Source organism: Mobula hypostoma, chromosome Y (genome assembly GCF_963921235.1).
Source record: "Mobula hypostoma chromosome Y, sMobHyp1.1, whole genome shotgun sequence".
Taxonomy (NCBI): Eukaryota; Metazoa; Chordata; class Chondrichthyes; order Myliobatiformes; family Myliobatidae; genus Mobula; species Mobula hypostoma.
In genome coordinates, this window is record NC_086130.1 from 4487186 (window position 1) to 4507508 (window position 20323).

Consider the following 20323-nt stretch of genomic DNA (forward strand, 5'->3'; position numbering starts at 1 on the left):
ACTTAATGGGCATTGCATTATAAAATGCAAAGATAAAACAGTGGTGCATTTTAAATTGACTTTACATCTATAATATTTGTAGTTATTTTAATATCATGGTCATTTAGGTAAGAAAAGTTTAGAGTAATAGAGGCCAAGCATGTGTAAGAAGAACAAGCTCAAGTAAGTCCTTTGGTTTGCATGGTGAGTTGGCTCTGAAAGTCAAAGTGTTTTGAAGTGGTTACAAAATTTTGCATGCTTTGTATAATGATTCTGTAATTCCCACCAATTGCTTATGAAATCCACCAACAGGATAGGAGTTGTGAAACAAATTAACCATATATTTAATTGTATTAAATTATGTACTTAGCGGTTGTGCCTAGCATGTAGTATATTAAAAGCTCCAAATTATATCAAGATTATAACATTGTTTCAATTGATTTCAATGGAACCAGCTTTTAGAAGACATCCACTACACTACGAATTTTGCACTTAATACAAGCAACAATCAACAATCAACAATGAATTTCTAATTCATGAACTTCATGAACATGTATAATGAAATCTACTTACAGGCAGACCACGGATGCCAGCAGGACCAGAAGGACCAGGAGGACCAGCTTCACCCTGTAATCAATTAATATAACAAAAAATGATTAAAACACAATAGAATATAAGTTGGGAATGAAGTGTGTGGTCTTGACATTTCCTGTATCACAATTAACTATATATATTTATTAAATATTACATAGTTAGAATAAAACTATCCTGTTGATTGTTAATTTTCTGTAGGTGAAATGTCAGTTTCTGTATTAATTATCATTGAAGTACAAATGTAAAATTAAAGATATATGGTCTATGATATTAACTTTCTTATACTCTGAAAGAATATTATTAATGACAAAAGAGCATTGAAATATCTTACTTTCTCACCAGGGGCACCAACATGCCCTGGTGGTCCAATTGCTCCAGTTATACCCTAAGAAAAATAACATTTTAAAGTTAGTAAGTCAGTTTTCATTAACTTTGGGTTGTTTTGAGATTGTAAAATATGTGACAGAACAATGAATATAATGAAAATTGCTTAGGTAAAAGAATGTTAATTAATTGATCTACGTAGGAAAGTATGTTTGATAAGTGCAGGTTAGACACAGAATTATAACCTTAATTCTAAGGTGTGAAAACTTTGCTTAAAGCTTTCTGCAAGTTCAAATAATGGGCTTTAATGAAAATATAAGTAGATGGAATATACTTACTCTCATTCCATCTTTGCCTGGGGGGCCATCAGCTCCTTTTGAGCCTGCATCACCCTGTTAGGGAGACACCGGCAAAGGAAAGAAATAAATCAGTTACCTTTATGCACAGGCACATATTTCAGAAATATATTTATAATGGTGAAAATTAAAAGAATATTGAATATTCAAGGTAAGAAAACTCACCCTTGCACCTTTGGGACCAGGAAGCCCACTAACACCACGTTCACCAGGCATACCCTGCAGACCAGGTGGACCTTGGCCACCAGGAGCACCTTGTGGACCAGTATCACCCTAAAATGAACCAGAAAATGTAACTATAACTCACTGACTTTTGATTCTAATGATCTTCAAAATTTCCAAAGTTAAAATGAATATATTTCCATATATACTGGATTAGCACTTATGATGCAATGCATATTTTGAATTTATGATTTAAATCTGGAGATTTAATGTGATCTAAATGAGGTATAATTTACTTGCAACTTCAGATACAGATTCCAAGGTACAATCACAGTCAATCCTTGTCACACCTCTCCCAATTCAATACCTGGTATCCTGGCTACATAGTTCCTAAACAACAACCTATATGCACTATATAAAAGTGCAAATAAAACCTTGAAGTTATTACTAGAACTCCACAGATTATGTTATATTATGATGAGGTTGTATAAGGCATTGGTGAGGCCGAATCTGGAGTATTGTGTTCCGTTTTGGTCACCAAATTACAGGAAGGATATAAATAAGGTTGAAAGAGTGCAGAGAAGGTTTATAAGGATGTTGCCGGGACTTGGAAACTCACTTACAGAGAAAGGTTGAATAGGTTAGGACTTTATTCCCTGGAGCGTAGAAGAATGAGGGGAGATTTGACAGAGTTATATAAAATTATGATGGGTATAGATAGAGTGAATGCAAGCAGGCTTTTTCCACTGAGGCAAGGGGAGAAAAAAACCAGAGGACATGGGTTAAGGGTGAGGGGGGAAAAGTTTAAAGCGAACATTAGGCGGGGCTTCTTCACACAGAGAGTGGTGAGAGTATGGAATGAGCTGCCAGACGAGGTGGTAAATGCAGGTTCTTTTTTAACATTTAAGAATAAATTGGACAGATACATGGATGGGAGGTGTATGGAGGGATATGGTCCGTGTGCAGGTCAGTTGGACTAGGCAGAAAATAGTTTGGCACAGCCAAGAAGGGCCAAAAGGCCTGTTTCTGTGCTGTAGTTTCTATGGTTCTATGGTTTCTCTTCAGCTGTTGAGAAACATCAGCTTGTTCATTTTTAATTTCATCCATTATGTTTTCTTTATTCTGTCAAATTGATTTCTTCCCATTATTTTACTCATTGTGATCCACAGTTTAACTCTGTCCTTACACAGTTAAATCCAAAGCTTGTTCATTTTTATAAGATTCTGTTCTGAGAGTAAGAGATTTTTACAGGGAAATATGTTATAGACACAGCTGATAATAGGGTTAGTTCTGAAATGGCAAGTATATCAAATGCAAAATACCTGGTAGAATTATTTTCCCTTTTATACGTGTGAAGATTTACCTTGGGACCATCACTGCCGGGAAAGCCAGGAGCACCACGAGCACCTGTTGGACCTGCAGGACCAGGAGCACCACGTTCACCACTGAAGCCTTTCTCTCCCTAAAGAAAATATTATTGGAACATTGGAGGAACAGATAAAATCATACAATGCAAAGTTTTCTTTGTAATAAGCTTATATTTTAAGAAACTTACTCTTGGACCAGTAATGCCAGGAGGACCAATATCACCAGGCAACCCCTATTGCACAAAAAATAAGTAATTAAAGTTTTAAAAATTAATGTATTATACAACAGTTTCAATTTTCAACTACATAATTTTCATTGGAACTAAAATAGCAGTGTCTTATTATTACCAAATTGTAATAATCTCAACAAACTATGACATTTTTGATGAGAAATTTTCCTGTAATTTACCCCAGAGGGATAACTGTTTTTCATAAATATGTACATTCTCTGGCTATTAGAGAAGTCATTTTAGAATATTAAAAACAAGAGCTTGTAGCTATGCTCACTAAAAGAAATACTTGATTTCTGCCAAATTAAACTAAGAGTGTCTGTGTGATCCAAGGTAAATTAATGGTTTCTATTTATGAGATAAAACTAAATACATTTGAAGATTTCCAACACCCTTTTGTCAATTATTCTGTAACTTTAAATTATGGAAGATTATTTATATAGACAATGCAAACAGTGATTACCAATAATTCTTCGAATGTTACTCTAATACACAATTATGTTATGATACAAACCTGTTCACCAGGTTTTCCAGGTTCTCCAGCAGCACCAGGAGGACCAGGGAGACCCTAAAGAAATGAAATCAGGATATTGTGTATTATGTATTAATAATTACATAATACAATCTTTTGATACAAAATATTAAAAACACCTATATCCTCTTAAATTCATAAGATGATTTAGTATATATACCTGGAAGCCAGGTGGTCCTGGGGGTCCTTGTTCACCTCTTTCACCACTGGGGCCCTGTATAAAGTTTCAAGTAATATTTCCATCTTATATAATAGTTAGTTATTCCATATGCATTAATACATATATTGAACTAGATACCTAGTTTCATATGCATTACAACTATATTATTTACTAGAAAAATATTAATAATACCAATATTTACATATACATGAACAGGTACTGGATAATTTGTTTTCAGATTTTTACTCTAAACCATATGTTTATTCAGTGAAGCAGGAGGATTTAAAAGGTCAGAAATCCTGCTTCGGGTTTAATTTGGAGAAGGAAGACTGAGAATTGGAGCGGGAGTGTGGAGGAAGCCATTTTGAATTTTTCGGTTTCTTTTCATTGGAGTTCAGAGAGGCGGGACTGCGCGGGTGTGTGACGTCGGGCAGTGAACCGCGGAAGATTTAAAAGGAACACAGCCTTATACAGTGGGCAGCGTTGTTTGCTGGGAGCAGAGTGAAGATCTAAGGGCTTTGGCTCAATGGGTTTAGGCGGAAACAGGCGAGGCGAAGTAGGTTTGGCTCTAATTTTTTCCTGTTATTTCAGGAAAGGGGAAGTATGAGTGTGAGGACAACTTGTTGTTCTCGGTATCGGATGTGGGAGGTCCTGGAATCTCCCACCCTCCCGGACATCCACATCTGCGCCAGGTGCGTCCAGATTCAGCTCCTAAGGGACCACAATAGGGAACTGGAGCTGCAGCTCGATGACCTTCGTCTGATCAGGGAGAGTGAGGAGTTGATAGAGAGGAGTTATAGGCGGTTGGTCACACCAGGGCCACGGGACGGCAGACAAGTGGGTCACGGTTAGGAGGGGGAAGGGGAAGAGTCAGGTAATAGAGAGTACCCCAGTGGCTGTGCCCCTTGACAATAGGTACTCCTGTTTGAGTACTGTTGGCGGGGACAGCTTACCTGGGGGAAGCGACAGTGGCCGTGCCTCCGGCACAGAGTCTGGCCCTGTAGCTCAGAAGGGTAGGAAAAGGAAGAAGAGGGCTGTTGTATTAGAGGAGTCAATAGTTAGGGGGTCAGATAGGCGATTCTGTGGATGCAGTCAGGAGACCTGGATGGTAGTTTGCCTCCCTGGTGCCAGAGTCCAGGATGTTTCTGATTGCGTCCAAGATATCCTGAAGTGGGAGGGTGAGGAGCCAGAGGTCGTGGTACATATAGGTACCAATGACATAGGTAGGAAAAGGGAAGAGGTCCTGAAAGGAGAATATAGGGAGTTAGGAAGGGAGTTGAGAAAAAGGACTGCAAAGGTAGTAATCTCGAGATTACTGCCTGTGCTATGCGAGTGACAGTGAGAGTAGGAATGCAATGAGGTGGCTGAGGGATTGGAGCAGGGGGCAGGGATTCAAGTTTTGGATCATTGGGACCTATTTTGGCGCAGATGTGACCTATAGAAAAAAGGAGCGGCTGCACTTGAATCCTGGGGGACCAATATCCTGGCGGGGAGATTTGCGAAGGCTACTGAGGTGACTTTAAGCTAGAATGGTTGGGGGTGAGAATCAGATTGAAGAGACTAGGAGAGAGGAGGTTAGTCCACAAATAGAGAAAGCTAGTAGACAGTGTGTGAAGGAGGATAGGCTGGGAACAGAGATCGGGAGCACTCAGACCGAAGATGTAGGAGAGAAGGAAGGAAAAGATAACAAAGTTGTTTGCTCCATTAAGGACAAACAGAGACTAAGAGATGGAGAGTTTCCTAAATGCATCTATTTTAATGGTAGGAGCATTGTAAGAAAGGTGGATGAGTTTAGAGCATGGATTCATACCTGGAAATATGATGTTGCAGCTATTAGTGAAACGTGGTTGCAGGAGGGGTGTGATTGGCAACTAAATATTCCAGGATTTTGTTGCTTCAGGTGTGATAGAATAGGAGGGGCAAGAGGGAGAGTTGTTGCATTGCTTGTCAGAGAAAATATTACAGTGGTGCTCTGGTGGGATAGATTAGAGGACTTGTCCAGGGAGGCTATTTGGGTGGAATTGAGGAATGGGAAAGGTGTTGTGATGCTTATAGGGGTGTATTATGGACCATCTAATGGGGACCGAGAACTAGAGGAGCAAATTTGTAAGGAGATAGCAGATATTTGTAGTAAGCACAAGGTTGTGATTGTGGGAGATTTTGATTTTCCACACATTGACTGGGAAGCCCATTCTGTAAAAGGGCTGGATGGTTTAGAGTTTGTCAAATGTGTTCAAGATAGTTTTTTGCAGCAATACATAGAGATACCAACTAGAGAAGGGGCAGTGTTGGATCTCCTGTTAGGGAATGAGATAGGGCAGGAGACAGAGGTATTTATTGGGGAGCACTTCGGGTCCAGTGATCACAATACCATTAGTTTCAATATAATTGTGGAGAAAGATAGGACCGGACCCAGGGTTGGCATTTTTGATTGAAGAAAGGCTAACTTTGAAGAGATGTGAAAGGATTTAGAAGGAGTTGATTGGGACAATTTGTTTTATAGGAAGGATGTAATAGAGAAATGGAGGTCATTTAAAGGTGAAACTTTGAGAGTACAGGATCTTTATGTTCCTGTTAGGTTGAAAGGAAAGGTTAAAAGTTTGAGAGAGCCATGGTTTTCAAGGGATATTGGAAACTGCGTTCGGAAAAAGAGAGGGATCTACAATAAATATAGGCAGCTTGGAGTAAATAAGGTGCTTGAGGAATATCAAGAATGTAAAATCAATCTTAAGAAAGAAATTAGAAAAGCTAAAAGAAGATATGAGGCTGCTTTTGGCAAGTAAGGTGAAAATAAATCCAAAGGGTTTCTACAGTTATATTAACAGCAAAAGGATAGTGAGGGATAAAATTGGTCCCTTATAGAATCAGAGTGGACTGCTATGTGTGGAGCCAAAAGAGATGGGGGAGAATTTGAACAATTTCTTTTCTTCAGTATTCACTAAGGAGAAGGATATTGAATTGTGTAAGGTAAAGGAAACAAGAAGGGTAGTTATGGAAAGCGTGATGATTAAAGAAAAGGAAGTACTGGAACTTTTAAGGAATATAAAAGTGGATAAGTCTCCGGGTCCGGACAAGATATTCCCTAGGACCTGGAGGGAAGTTAGTGTGGAAATAGCAGGGGCTCTGACAGAAATATTTCAAATTAGAAATGGGCATGGTGCCAGAGGATTGGTGTATTGCTGATGTTGTTTCATTGTTGAAAAAGTGTTCTAAGAGTAATCCTAGCAATTATCTGCCTGTGAGTTTGACATCAGAGGTGGGTAATTTGATGGAAAGTATTCTTAAAGATGGTATATATAATTATCTGGATAGACAGGGTCTGATTAGGGGCAGTCAACATGGATTTGTGCGTGGAAGGTCATGTTTGAGAAATATTATTGAATTTTTTTATGAGGTTACTAGGGAAGTTGACGAGGGCAAAGCGGTGGATGTTGTCTACATGGACTTCAGTAAGGCATTTTATAAGGTTGCACATGGAAGATTAGTTAGGAAGGTTCAATCGTTAGGCATTAATATCAAAGTAGTAAAATGGATTCAGCAGTGGCTGGATGGGAGCCGCCAGAGAGTAGTGTTGGATAACTGTGTGTCAGATTGGAGGACGGTGTCTAGTGGTGTGTCTGGGATCTGTACTGGGTCCAATGTTGTTTGTCATGATCTGGATGATGAGGTGGAAATTGGATTAGTAAGTATGCAGATGATACTAAGATAGGTGGTGTTGTGGATAATGAAGTAGTTTTTCAAAGCTTGCAGAGAGATTTAGACCACTTAGAAGAGTGGGCTGAAAGATGGCAGATGGAATTTAATGCTGAAAAATGTGAGTTGTTACATTTTGGTAGGACTAATCAAAATAGGACATACATGGTAAATGGCACGGGCATTGAAGAATGCTGTAGAACACAGGGATCTAGGAGTACATCGGTGGTGCGCAAGTGGAACAGGTCAAAAGCTTTAAGTTCCTCGGGGTCAATATCACAAATGACCTGACTTGGTCCAACCAAGCAGAGTTCACTGCCAAGAAGGCCCACCAGCACCTTTAATTCCTGTGAAAACTAAAGAAATTTGGCCTGTCCCCTAAAACCCTCACTAATTTTTATAGATGCACCATAGAAAGCATTCTTCTAGGGTGCATCACAACCTTGGATGGAAGTTGTCTTGTCCAAGACCGAAAGAAGCTGCAGAAGATCGTGAACATGGCACAGTACATCACACAAACCAATCTTCCATCCTTGGGCTCACTTTACACTGCACGCTGTTGGAGCAGTGCTGCCAGGATAATCAAGGACATGACCCACCCACCCAACACACTTTTCGTCCCTCTTCCCTCTGGGAGAAGGCTCAAGAGCTTGAAGACTTGTATGGCCAGATTTGGGAACAGCTTCTTTCCAACTGTGATAAGACTGCTGAACGGATCCTGACACGGATCTGGACCGTACCCTCTAAATATCTGGACCTGCCTCTCAGTTTTTTTGCACCACCTTATCTCCCATTTTTCTATTTTCTATTTATGATGTATAATTTAAATGTTTAATATTTATTAATTTTTACTTTTTTAAATATTTTTAATATTTAATATTTGTAATCCAGGGAGTGGGAAGCACAGAATCAAATATCGCTGCGATGATTGTACTTTCTATATATGAATTGTTTGACGACAATAAAGTAAAGTATTAAGTATATTGGTGCATAGTTCCTTGAAGGTGGAATCTCATGTGGATAGGGTGGTGAAGAAAGCTTTTGGTATGCTAGCCTTTATAAATCAGAGCATTGAGTATAGGAGTTGGGATGTAATGTTGGAATTGTATAAGGCATTGGTGAGACCAAATTTGGAGTATTGTGTACAGTTCTGGTCACCAAATTATGGGAAAGATGTCAATAAAATTGAAGGAATACAGAGGAGATTTACTAAAATGTTGCCTGGGTTTCATCACCTAAGTTACAGAGAAAGGTTGAACAAGTTAGATCTTTATTCTTTGGAGCGTATAAGGTTGAGGGGGGACTTGATAGAGGTATTTAAAATTATGAGGGGGATTGATAGACTTGACGTGAATAGGCTTTTTCCATTGAGAGTGGGGGAGATTCAAACAAGAGGACATGAGTTGAGAAATAAAGGGCAAAACATTAGGGGGAACTTCTTTACTCCGAGAGTGGTAGCTGTGTGGAACGAGCTTCCAGCAGAAATGGTTGAGGCAGGTTCGATGTTGTCATTTAAAGTTAAATTGGATAAATATATGGACAGGAAAGGAATGGAGGGTTATGGGCTGAGTGTAGGTCAGTGGGACTAGATGAGAGTAAGAGTTCAGCATGGACTAGAAGGGCCGAGATGACCTGTTTCCATGCTGTAATTGTTATATGGTTATGTTTGCAAAGTAAAGAAAACAGGAGCAATATTTTTCATTCAATGCTTTCTAAGCCAATCTCTTACTAACATCAAGATGAGGTTGGCATTTATAATGTTGAATATATTTTTTCTCTTAATTGATTAGATATTTGATATTTCACTTACAGCAGAGCCAGCAGTACCAGGAGCACCAGTCTCACCATCTTTGCCAGGAAGACCCTGAAATAAAATTTAATCGATCCTTTGATTAGATTTATCTACCCCTGAAAACAGGGGTAGATAACAAATACTTTCAACTAAAATATACAATGTAACAATTTTATTGCCAAATGTGTATGTAATTAAAACTTACCACTAATCCAGGAGGACCAGTAATTCCCCTTTCACCAGGTTTGCCAGGCTCACCCTACATGAGGCATAGAATTGACCAAAAATTCATAAGATTATTGTAAATGATTAATCTTTTTAATACCACTTTTTACTAATTAATTGACTCATATTCTTACGTTTATGTTTTATTGTTTCTGGTAAAAAATTTGCTACTGTTTCATTGAATAACTTTTAAAAATTTGCCTAGACTCCCCCCCCCACCATTTCTGATAATGGTGCAGAGGAATGTGCAACTAAGGGTGTACCTAATTCTCATTAAAGCTTCTCCATTTAAGAAGATGGATAAGCACTTATGAAATTATAGGTTGCAGTCATCTGAGATTAATGGTTTGTCTCTTGTTTCAGCGCCCAAATCCTGTTAGAATAGGGGCTGGTGTGACTACATGAAAGCTGATACTGGGCATCTCTTTGAAGCTGTATTTATGAGCTGTAATTTTTTTTTGCCAAAATTTAGCCGATTGATTCCAATACACATTTCAGAATGAAAACTATACATTATCTTTGAGTTTTCATACTTACAGCAGCTCCCTTGGAACCAGGGAAACCCATCACACCAGGTTGACCTCTTGGACCAGCAGGACCAGGTGGACCGGGGTGACCATCTTGACCAGTTGGACCCTGTTAGATTAGAATATACAACTCACAGTGTCAGGACGAAGGGTCTCGGCCTGATGAAGGGTCTCGGCCTGAAACGTCGACAGTACCTCTTCTTAGAGATGCTGCCTGGCCTGCTGTGTTCACCAGCAACTTTGATGTGTGTTGCTCATACAGTATTTGCTTTGAAAATGATGCGCCAAACCTAGATTTCTTTGGTGAAGATACTTTCTATATTCAAAGATATATTGTCTTTTAATTTTATTTCACTCTCCATACCATCATAAATTGCAAGTAATCAGCTTAAAATAAGAATATTAAAATGCTATTCAAAACAAAGAGATACATACGGGAGGGCCAGACTTGCCATCAGCACCAGGACTGCCAGGGCTACCAGTTAGACCCTAAAATACAAAAGGTAATTATAAAGCTCCTTTAAATAAAGTTTTTAAATTGCCTTACATTTTAGGCAATGAAATGCAGCTAATAAAGCTGTAAGTTATTTCCCTATGTATCTTTTTTTAAGGCAGCAAAAATGTCTCATAATATTGAATATCAACCTAACAAAAGAAAAAATGGAATCAGTAGAAAACCATCTGTACATTTGAGGTACATATTCGGCAATACAATATATATGGATATATTTCAATCACATCATCACTTGTGAGCTTCCAAAATGCCGCATTTTATACTAAATTGACTCAAATGCCAATAATTTGTAACCTTTGCTCAATCATGTGATGCTTTCTTTTCCTTGCAGTTAAATAAGTGACGTGTCAGGCATATTAAACTGATGTAATGTAAAGTGGTTCTGTTTGAAAAAAAATTGTAGAAATTAGCAAGGGAAATCATTTTTTAATTGCTATGTTATAGCTTCAGTTTAAAAAACTGATGATGCGTAATTGTCTAAATAACTTCCTTAGCACATTTTCCATAAGTTTTATTTCAGCTTGTTAGATTGTGTTTAGACTGATTGGTTCTCTTTTGCCTTGCTTATACATTAGTTCAGTAATTTAGCTTTAGAGAAATCTCACCCTTGTACCAGGCAGACCAGGCTCACCAGGTCTTCCAGCTTCACCAGGGGCACCTTTGGGCCCAGCAGGGCCAGTGTTGCCACGTTCACCTGGAGGACCCTGTAGAAAGTAGACGTTGGAAGAGCAGCTTAGAGGACTTTAGAAAAGGCACTATACCTGTGACAAAGATCAAAGATTAGTTTGTAGCACTTAACATACCTTGGGACCAACAAGACCCTCAGGACCAGGGAAACCACGGCTTCCAGGAGGTCCCTGTAAAGGAATGAAACAGTGAAGCAAGACCTCACACAGTGGAAACATTTTTTACTAATTTTTATTAATGAAAACAATATTCAACCTACACGTTCACCAGGGCTACCAGGAGCACCCTGAGCACCAGGCTCACCACGAGCACCTCTTTTGCCCTCCTCTCCAACTGGACCAGGTGGACCTTGGGGACCAGCAATGCCCTAGAGAATAGAAAATGTAACCAGTGGTCATTTTACTGGAGCAATACATCTCTATATTTTGTAGAAATCAATCACATTCCCAATTACATATTAAATATATGCATATAGGTTGCAAGACATATATTTACAGGTTCGCCTTTTGCACCTGCTTCACCTTTGGGACCAGGGGCACCAGCTTCACCCTAAAGTAGAAATAAAATAATGGTAACTATCAAGAAGTCAAAAACAAAAGCAACTTCATTTCATAATAATGATTAGAGTTTAACTCAACAACCTTGAAATTCTAGAGGCTTACTTTTGTCCACCTCGATGTCTTATAGGAAATTGGCAGAACTTACCAAGAAATTGATGCAATACCTTCAAGGAACTATAAAGTTCACTTGCTCTTGTTACAATAGGAGACTGATAGAAATATTTTACATTATCATTTGGTATTAGAAAGGATATTCAGCAAGAGCATTGGATAAATAGCATGCAAAGTAAATGGCATCTGTCATTACATTTCTGTTTTATCAAAATATCTTCACCCAGTACTGGTCAAGATGGCGCCAGGATACAACACTCCCTCAGTTAACATCTTCCAGATAGCAAATGAAAATTCCTTTTTACTTCTTTTAAGTCTGTTTTTCACCATAAATATGGTTCTGGGACTGTTAAGAGAGCTCATGATGTACAGTTTGGAAATCCTTTGAGTGATCAAGCAGTTTGCTGTCTCCAAGATGATTCTGGGAAGCAAGCACTCGGATGGCCTCAATGCAAAGAAACTTAGAGATGGGGCACAAGCTGAAGTTCGACTTCAATTTCTACTTAAATCATCCATTAATGGCAGATAAATGCTTTGAGGAAGATTGAGACATTGAAGTGAATGAAGAGGTGAGTGAGAGTTCAGTGCTGACCGTATTTCTTTTGATCACTGCTGAGAAGGAGTCTGTGTGTGAAAGACTTCGTACCAAAATGTATGATTAGAAATTTTATGAAACATGTCATCTCAGGGATATGCAGATCCATACGCACTAGAAGTATGATTCTGTACACCATCACATTACTCTGGATAATTTAATACCTATAATGATGCAAAAATATTTTTGATATATCCAGTAGTTACTTACGTTGTTACCCTTAGGGCCAGTGAGTCCAACTGCACCTTGTGGGCCACTTGGTCCTCTTGGGCCGGGGAAACCAGGAGCACCAGCAATGCCAGGGGCACCCTAGGACAAAAAAAAGGCGAAAAATATATCAGTCAATGACACCAAGACATTACTGGAAGCAAATTCATTTCAGAAAAGCATTAATTTAATAAAATGTACCAGTGAGCTTTAAATGTGCATTATTATAACATCTTGCTACCATGAGGTAGCTGGGAATGTTGGTCAAATGAGTAAACAAATTCATTAGAGAAGAAAAGGAATGGAAAAGCTCAGTGACTAAAATGGAAGAGGGAGAATAAGAGATATCAGGAAAATACTTAGAAAAAGTAGGCAGAGATGAGGTCAAGAAGGGAATTGGAGAACAAGGATGAAGATTTCATAGAGGCAGTCCAAACCAAAGCTTGAAATAATATTAGATGTATGTTAGAACATAAACACCAATTTTTTGATATTCTTGACCATGCTTAAGAAAAACTTCAGAAAGTTCACTGGAATATATCAGAACTGTCAAGCCTAGAGATAAAAAAGGAGGAAGATGAGATTCAGTTGAAGAGGAGCTGAGTAAAGGATATTTAGATGGTGTCACAGAGATTAAAATAAGACACCTAAAGTCATGTATGATCTCGAGTTGGAAATCTAGTTAAGTTTAAGACAAATATCTGGGAGTAAGATAGCTTTAGAATTAAGGAACCTAACAATTAGCATTAATTGTTGGACAAGCACAACAATTATATAAAGAGATAATTTATATATTTTATACTCACAACTACTCCTTTGGGACCAGGAGCACCATCTGTACCAGGATTGCCCTAACATTAAAAACAAATATTAGAGTATTTCAGAAAAGTAAAATGTAGAAAAAGAGTTTTTCCTTATGGAGTAATTTAATTTTTAGTGCTGATACTTACAGCAGGGCCAGTTGGACCAGCAGGTCCAGGACTACCAGGTTCACCACGAGCACCAGAAGGACCATCAGCACCACGGCCACCAGCAGGACCAACTTCACCCTAAGCCAAAAGAAAAATTATGGGGCTTTAACTAAACTTTTTAGATCAGCAGGTGAAACAGCTCAGGCGGATTTCAAAGTTGTACTAAAATAAAACTTTGATTTTGATTCCGTCCCTTAAAATATGAAGGATATCAAAATATTTTTCAGAAGCAGAGCTATACAAAATTACTTAGGAGCATGGGATAGTAGAGTATTAAGTTACACAGAGATAAATTTTAGACATTGGGTTAGGTTTCCACTAACAGCTCAGTGGTTTGAGCCACAAAATTTAAAAAATGCAGTCAAATTGATTTCACTACAGTATAGCAGTTAATTCATAATCCAATATTAATGAAAGCAAATGATGAAGTCATTTTCTTACAGACATAATCTTTTTAAGTTATGAATTGATGCATATACAATTCAAAGATGTTCTTACATAAACAGCTATTGACTAAATCTTTGTTACATATGAAGCAGTTTTCCCATTTTCCTATGCACACTGATTTTATTCAGAGAACCAGCACTCAAAAACCAGCTTCCTTTATTCATAAGAACATTACTCCTTTATTCCAAATAGAGAAGTTAACATTTGCTGTCATTGTTCCACACTGTTCATTCCTGATATCTGGAATGTATTCTCAGGTATGCCAAACGTATCACTGAATGACATAAAATTGAAATTTGCATACTTAGTCCAACAAAGTAGAACCAATGATGAACTTCTCCAACCAGACTTCAATGCATATTAATGTATCATGGGCAGGAAATCCTTTAAGTCACAAGAACTCTTGTCAAGTAAAAACAATTAAGTACCCTTGACATCAATCAAATGAATGTGGCCATGACAAAATCTTTAGAATTTCCCAATTAGTTTTATAAGTAGAATGATGTAGTCATGATTGTTTTCATGAAACACTAAAACTACCAGGATTACCTTTCCACCACTGATATGAAAGGCAAGTGACTTGCAATCAAGTCCAATCTAAATTTACCTCAATTCGACCTTTGTACTAAGTGTATAGAAGCTTTTTCTTAACTTCCCTCATTTCTGAATCATAACTTCTAAGATGAAATTTTGAACAGAATCACTTAAACCAGTTAAAAGGAAACATAAATTATAAAGCTCTAATTTGTGGCACCTTAACTCCAGGAGCACCAGGGAAGCCAGGAGGACCAGCTGGACCAACAGAACCCTGAAAGACAGTATTTAGATTAACATTCCATTCTGATAAAAATGCGGAGAAGTGTAAGAACATCAGTCAGATTAATTAAAAGTACTTACAGGTGGGCCAGCAGCACCAGCGACACCATCGTTACCACGTGCACCCTAGAATCATTAAAGGAATACTCATTACTATATTTCTTTCAAGCTGTTCAGATTAGATATGTATAACATCTAAATTGGTTAAAATATTATGACAAATTTTATTGGCTGTGTGATACATTCAGAAATGTTTTATACACTTACAGCTGGGCCAGGAGGGCCAGGGCGACCTCGATCTCCATTCGCACCACGTGGACCCTGTCCACAGTAAAACATGAAAATTAATTACACTCCATTTACATGAATACAACATTACCAAAAATTGTATTATTAGTCTTTTGCATCATTTTAAATGGTTAATAAGAAGTCCTATGTAAGTATAGCGTGACATAGTCTCTCTAGGTTATTTTGTAAAACAAATGTAGGATAGTATAACCATATAACCATATAACAATTAGAGCACAGAAACAGGCCATCTCGGCCCTTCTAGTCCGTGCCTAACTCTTACTCTCACCTTGTCCCACCGACCTGCACTCAGCCCATAACCCTCCGTTCCTTTCCTGTCCATATATCTCAAAAAATATAATACAAAACTTAAGGTACCTAACTTCTTATAGTATGGTATCATATACCCCCTTCCCTTTGTAGATAACATTTTATTCAAATAGATTTGGGAAATTTCACAAAGAAAGTCATAAAGAATTATGTGAACTTGCTTACTATTGCACCAGGAGTTCCATTTTCACCAGGAGCACCAGTTTCACCCTATAGGAAATGAGATGAAAATCAGTTAATGGACTCAATTATTATATGCAGTAGTAAGTATTGAATGTACAATTTGAAAGGAGAAGGAGAACACTAAAATGATTACTCATTTTTTTAAAATCACCTTAGGACCAGCTGGACCAGTGTCACCCTTAGAACCATCCAAACCATTGAAACCCTGTATACAAAGGGAAAAGTAATGAGAAACAATGCTCTTAATGGCTTATAAATATATTTATTTGTTTAAATTCAAAGTATTATAGATATAATTTTACTAAAACAAGACCATCCCAGTATTGTTTTTTAAATACCAAAAATAATCAAATTGCACATATAATCTTACTCTGTGTCCTTTGATTCCTGGTAGTCCAGGAGTTCCAGGGAATCCACGAGCACCCTAAACACGTACCAAACATTTAGTGAAATCGGAGAAGAAATATACTAGAAAAATGTATTGACTAATGCATTTAAGTATGCAGGTGGTATTTTAATGTATTATTTGCATTAACAAAAGATTGCAAATTGTAAATTGAATTAACTATGAAATTGAAACAGTAAGTGGGCTTGAAATGCACGGTAGGATGAAGTTACTTAATGTTCCATTAATATCTGTTACCTGAGGACCAGGAGGACCTCGCTCACCAGGGCGACCAGCTTTGCCATGTTCACCCTGTAGAGGCAAGAAATCAGTATAACAAATATTAAAAGCAGTAGAAATTAATGCTGAGTTTTCTGAATGAAAAATGCAAAAGCATATCATAGTTGGTGTATTTAGTGTTCATTAGAATGTACAATGCTCGGAGTTATGTTTAATAATATCAATAATATTGAATTACTGCGTAATATTACTTAGCAACAGATGATTTTAGGTTTTATTTAATGTTCAAAAACATATTGCTGAAATACTAGTTATTTAAACAATTTATCAAATACAGAAAGAAAATTTCATTTGCACTTGTACTTTTTTCAGACATCTTGAGCGACTTACATCATCACCATTTTTGCCAGGGGGACCAGGAGGTCCACGTGGACCCATTGGACCCTAGAGGGTTAAAAATACCTAATTAAAAACATTGAAACAAAAAATTATAAATAAAAGATGTGTGTTAGTCAAAGAAAATCATGATCCTTTCAATAATATATTAGTTAATATAGGCAAAATTTATTTAAGATACTGAAACCAAGAACAAAATCAGAATACTGGAAAACTCAGCAGGTCAAGCAGCATCTTTGGAGGCAAAAGGTAATAAGTCAAAGTTTCCAGTCAAGACTCTGCACCTGGTACCGACATCACTATGCATACATTTATTAGGCAGCATGAATTAAGATTAAATAGCAGATAAAATGGTAACTATGCTTCTAAACCCTTGTGGCTCAAATTTGAAATATGTTTTATTGATTACTTACAGGTGCACCTGGTTCACCAGGCTCACCTTGGTGTCCTTGGAAACCCTGAGGACCCTAAAGAGTAACAATAGAAGAAATGTTATTAATTATTGCCTTTTTGATATACCCAAATCGCATTATTTCCAAAAAAAAGTTCTACACTTGGAACACACATCAAAGTTGCTGGTGAACACAGCAGGCCAGGCAGCATCTCTAGGAAGAGGCGCAGTCGACGTTTCAGGCCGAGACCCTTCGTCAGGACTAACTGAAGGAAGAGTGAGTAAGGGATTTGAAAGCTGGAGGGGGAGGGGGAGATGCAAAATGATAGGAGAAGACAGGAGGGGGAGGGATAGAGCCGAGAGCTGGACAGGTGATAGGCAAAAGGGGATACGAGAGGATCATGGGACAGGAGGTCCGGGAAGAAAGATGGGGCAGGGGGTGACCCAGAGGATGGGCAAGAGGTATATTCAGAGGGACAGAGGGAGAAAAAGGAGAATGAGAGAAAGAATGTGTGCATTAAAAAGAGTAACGGATGGGGTACGAGGGGGAGGTGGGGCCTAGCGGAAGTTAGAGAAGTCAATGTTCATGCCATCAGGTTGGAGGCTACCCAGACGGAATATAAGGTGTTGTTCCTCCAACCTGAGTGTGGCTTCATCTTTACAGTAGAGGAGGCCGTGGATAGACATGTCAGAATGGGAATGGGATGTGGAATTAAAATGTGTGGCCACTGGGAGATCCTGCTTTCTCTGGCGGACAGAGCGTAGATGTTCAGCAAAGCGGTCTCCCAGTCTGCGTCGGGTCTCACCAATATATAAAAGGCCACATCGGGAGCACCGGACGCAGTATATCACCCCAGTCGACTCACAGGTGAAGTGATGCCTCCCTGGAAGGACTATTTGGGGCCCTGAATGGTGGTAAGGGAGGAAGTGTAAGGGCATGTGTAGCACTTGTTCCGCTTACACGGATAAGTGCCAGGAGGGAGATCAGTGGGGAGGGATGGGGGGGACGAATGGACAAGGGAGTTGTGTAGGGAGCGATCCCTGCGGAATGCAGAGAGAGGCGGGGAGGGAAAGATGTGCTTAGTGGTGGGATCCCGTTGGAGGTGGCGGAAGTTACGGAGAATAATATGTTGGACCCGGAGGCTGGTGGGGTGGTAGGTGAGGACCAGGGGAACCCTATTCCTAGTGGGGTGGTGGGAGGATGGAGTGAGAGCAGATGTACATGAAATGGGGGAGATGCGTTTAAGAGCAGAGTTGATAGTGGAGGAAGGGAAGCCCCTTTCTTTAAAAAATGAAGACATCTCCCTCGTCCTAGAATGAAAAGCCTCATCCTGAGAGCAGATGCGGCGGAGACGGAGGAATTGCGAGAAGGGGATGGCGTTTTTGCAAGAGACAGGGTGAGAAGAGGAATAGTCCAGATACTTGTGAGAGTCAGTAGGCTTATAGTAGACATCAGTGGATAAGCTGTCTCCAGAGACAGAGACAGAAAGATCTAGAAAGGGGAGGGAGGTGTCAGAAATGGACCAGGTAAACTTGAGGGCAGGGTGAAAGTTGGAGGCAAAGTTAATAAAGTCAACGAGTTCTGCATGCGTGCAGGAAGCAGCGCCAATGCAGTCGTCGATGTAGCGAAGGAAAAGTGGGGGACAGATACCAGAATAGGCACGGAACATAGATTGTTCCACAAACCCAACAAAAAGGCAGGCACAGCTAGGACCCATACGGGTGCCCATAGCTACACCTTTAGTTTGGAGGAAATGGGAGGAGCAAAAGGAGAAATTATTAAGAGTAAGGACTAATTCCGCTAGACGGAGCAGAGTGGTGGTAGAGGGGAACTGATTAGGTCTGGAATCCAAAAAGAAGCGTAGAGCTTTGAGACCTTCCTGATGGGGGATGGAAGTATATAGGGACTGGACATCCAAGGTGAAAATAAAGCGGTGGGGGCCAGGGAACTTAAAATCATCGAAAAGTTTAAGAGCGTGAGAAGTGTCACGAACATAGGTCGGAAGGGATTGAACAAGGGGTGATAAAACAGTGTCGAGGTATGCAGAAACGAGTTCGGTGGGGCAGGAGCAAGCTGAGACAATAGGTCGGCCAGGACAGGCAGGTTTGTGGATCTTGGGTAGGAGGTAGAAACGGGAAGTGCGGGGTGTGGGAACTATAAGGTTGGTAGCAGTGGATGGGAGATCCCCTGAGCAGATAAAGTCGTTGATAGTGTGGGAGACAATGGCCTGGTGCTCCTTAGTGGGGTCACGATCGAGGAGTAAATAAGAGGAGGTATCCGCGAGTTGTCGCTGTGCCTCGGCAAGGTAGAGGTCAGTACGCCAGACTACAACAGCACCCCCCTTATCAGCGGGTTTAATAATAATGTTAGGATTAGTGCGGAGGGAGTGGAGAGCAGAGCGTTCGGAAGGAGTGAGGTTGGAATGGGGACAAGGTGTGGTGAAGTCGAGACGGTTGATGTCCCGTCGGCAGTTGGCAATAAAGAGATCCAGAGCAGGCAGAAGACCAGAGCGGGGTGTCCATGAAGAAGAGGAGGGTTGAAGACGGGAGAAGGGGTCATCGGTGGGGGTGGAAGAGTCCTTGCCGAAGAAGTAGGCTCGGAGACGGAGACGGCGGAAGAAAAGTTCCGCATCGTGGCGAACACGGAACTCGCTGAGGTGTGGGCGAAGGGGGACAAACGTGAGGCCCTTACTGAGAACAGAGCGCTCTGCCTCCGACAGTTGAAGGTCGGAGGGGATGGTAAAGTTCTACACTTGGAAATGCTTTACTTAGACAGGGGTGAGTTTTAACCACCATTTCCAACATTCTTTGTACAAATTCATGGAACAGAACTTCAGAAGTATACTACAAAGCAGATCTGTTGCTATATAAGAAGCCTAATGCTAAAACTAAAAGGATATACATAGATATTAACATTCTTACTGTTGATTTAAAAGGCTCCTTGCAGTTTGATACTGATCAATATTTTTTTTTAAAGTCGTTACTATTCTGTGTACTTACAGGTGCACCAGGTGGGCCAGGAGATCCCCTGGGACCCATTGGACCCTATTGAAATCAAATAAACCTCATTTTATGTACTGAATACATGTTTTACATTCTATTGTAAGTAGAATTACATTTAGTCAGAGAATTATCTAAATTCTCTCTACTTTAATCAAGAATCAAAGCATTTGAATATCAACATATCTCGCTATTGGATGTATTAATATTACCTGCATATTCATTCTTCAATTTCTAAGATACTTCAATGTGTCTTTAATC

General features: G+C 39.4%; 1 protein-coding gene across 1 annotated transcript in view; it reads right to left on the minus strand.

The window, feature by feature from the left end:
• Positions 1–20323, minus strand: part of LOC134341091 (collagen alpha-1(I) chain-like) — a 59072-nt gene that overhangs the window by 18285 nt on the left and 20464 nt on the right. The window contains exons 8-36 of the mRNA XM_063038843.1: positions 20063–20107; positions 17085–17138; positions 16666–16719; positions 16294–16347; positions 16021–16074; positions 15802–15855; positions 15633–15677; positions 15117–15170; positions 14931–14975; positions 14788–14841; positions 13566–13664; positions 13422–13466; positions 12619–12717; positions 11638–11691; positions 11402–11509; positions 11259–11312; positions 11061–11159; positions 10377–10430; positions 9952–10050; positions 9395–9448; positions 9208–9261; positions 3705–3758; positions 3527–3580; positions 2971–3015; positions 2779–2877; positions 1419–1526; positions 1236–1289; positions 905–958; positions 553–606 (exon numbers count right to left, since the gene is read on the minus strand). Of these exons, the coding sequence (XP_062894913.1) occupies positions 553–606; positions 905–958; positions 1236–1289; positions 1419–1526; positions 2779–2877; positions 2971–3015; positions 3527–3580; positions 3705–3758; positions 9208–9261; positions 9395–9448; positions 9952–10050; positions 10377–10430; positions 11061–11159; positions 11259–11312; positions 11402–11509; positions 11638–11691; positions 12619–12717; positions 13422–13466; positions 13566–13664; positions 14788–14841; positions 14931–14975; positions 15117–15170; positions 15633–15677; positions 15802–15855; positions 16021–16074; positions 16294–16347; positions 16666–16719; positions 17085–17138; positions 20063–20107 (1854 nt within the window). The remainder of the gene's footprint in view (positions 1–552; positions 607–904; positions 959–1235; positions 1290–1418; positions 1527–2778; positions 2878–2970; positions 3016–3526; positions 3581–3704; positions 3759–9207; positions 9262–9394; positions 9449–9951; positions 10051–10376; positions 10431–11060; positions 11160–11258; positions 11313–11401; positions 11510–11637; positions 11692–12618; positions 12718–13421; positions 13467–13565; positions 13665–14787; positions 14842–14930; positions 14976–15116; positions 15171–15632; positions 15678–15801; positions 15856–16020; positions 16075–16293; positions 16348–16665; positions 16720–17084; positions 17139–20062; positions 20108–20323) is intronic.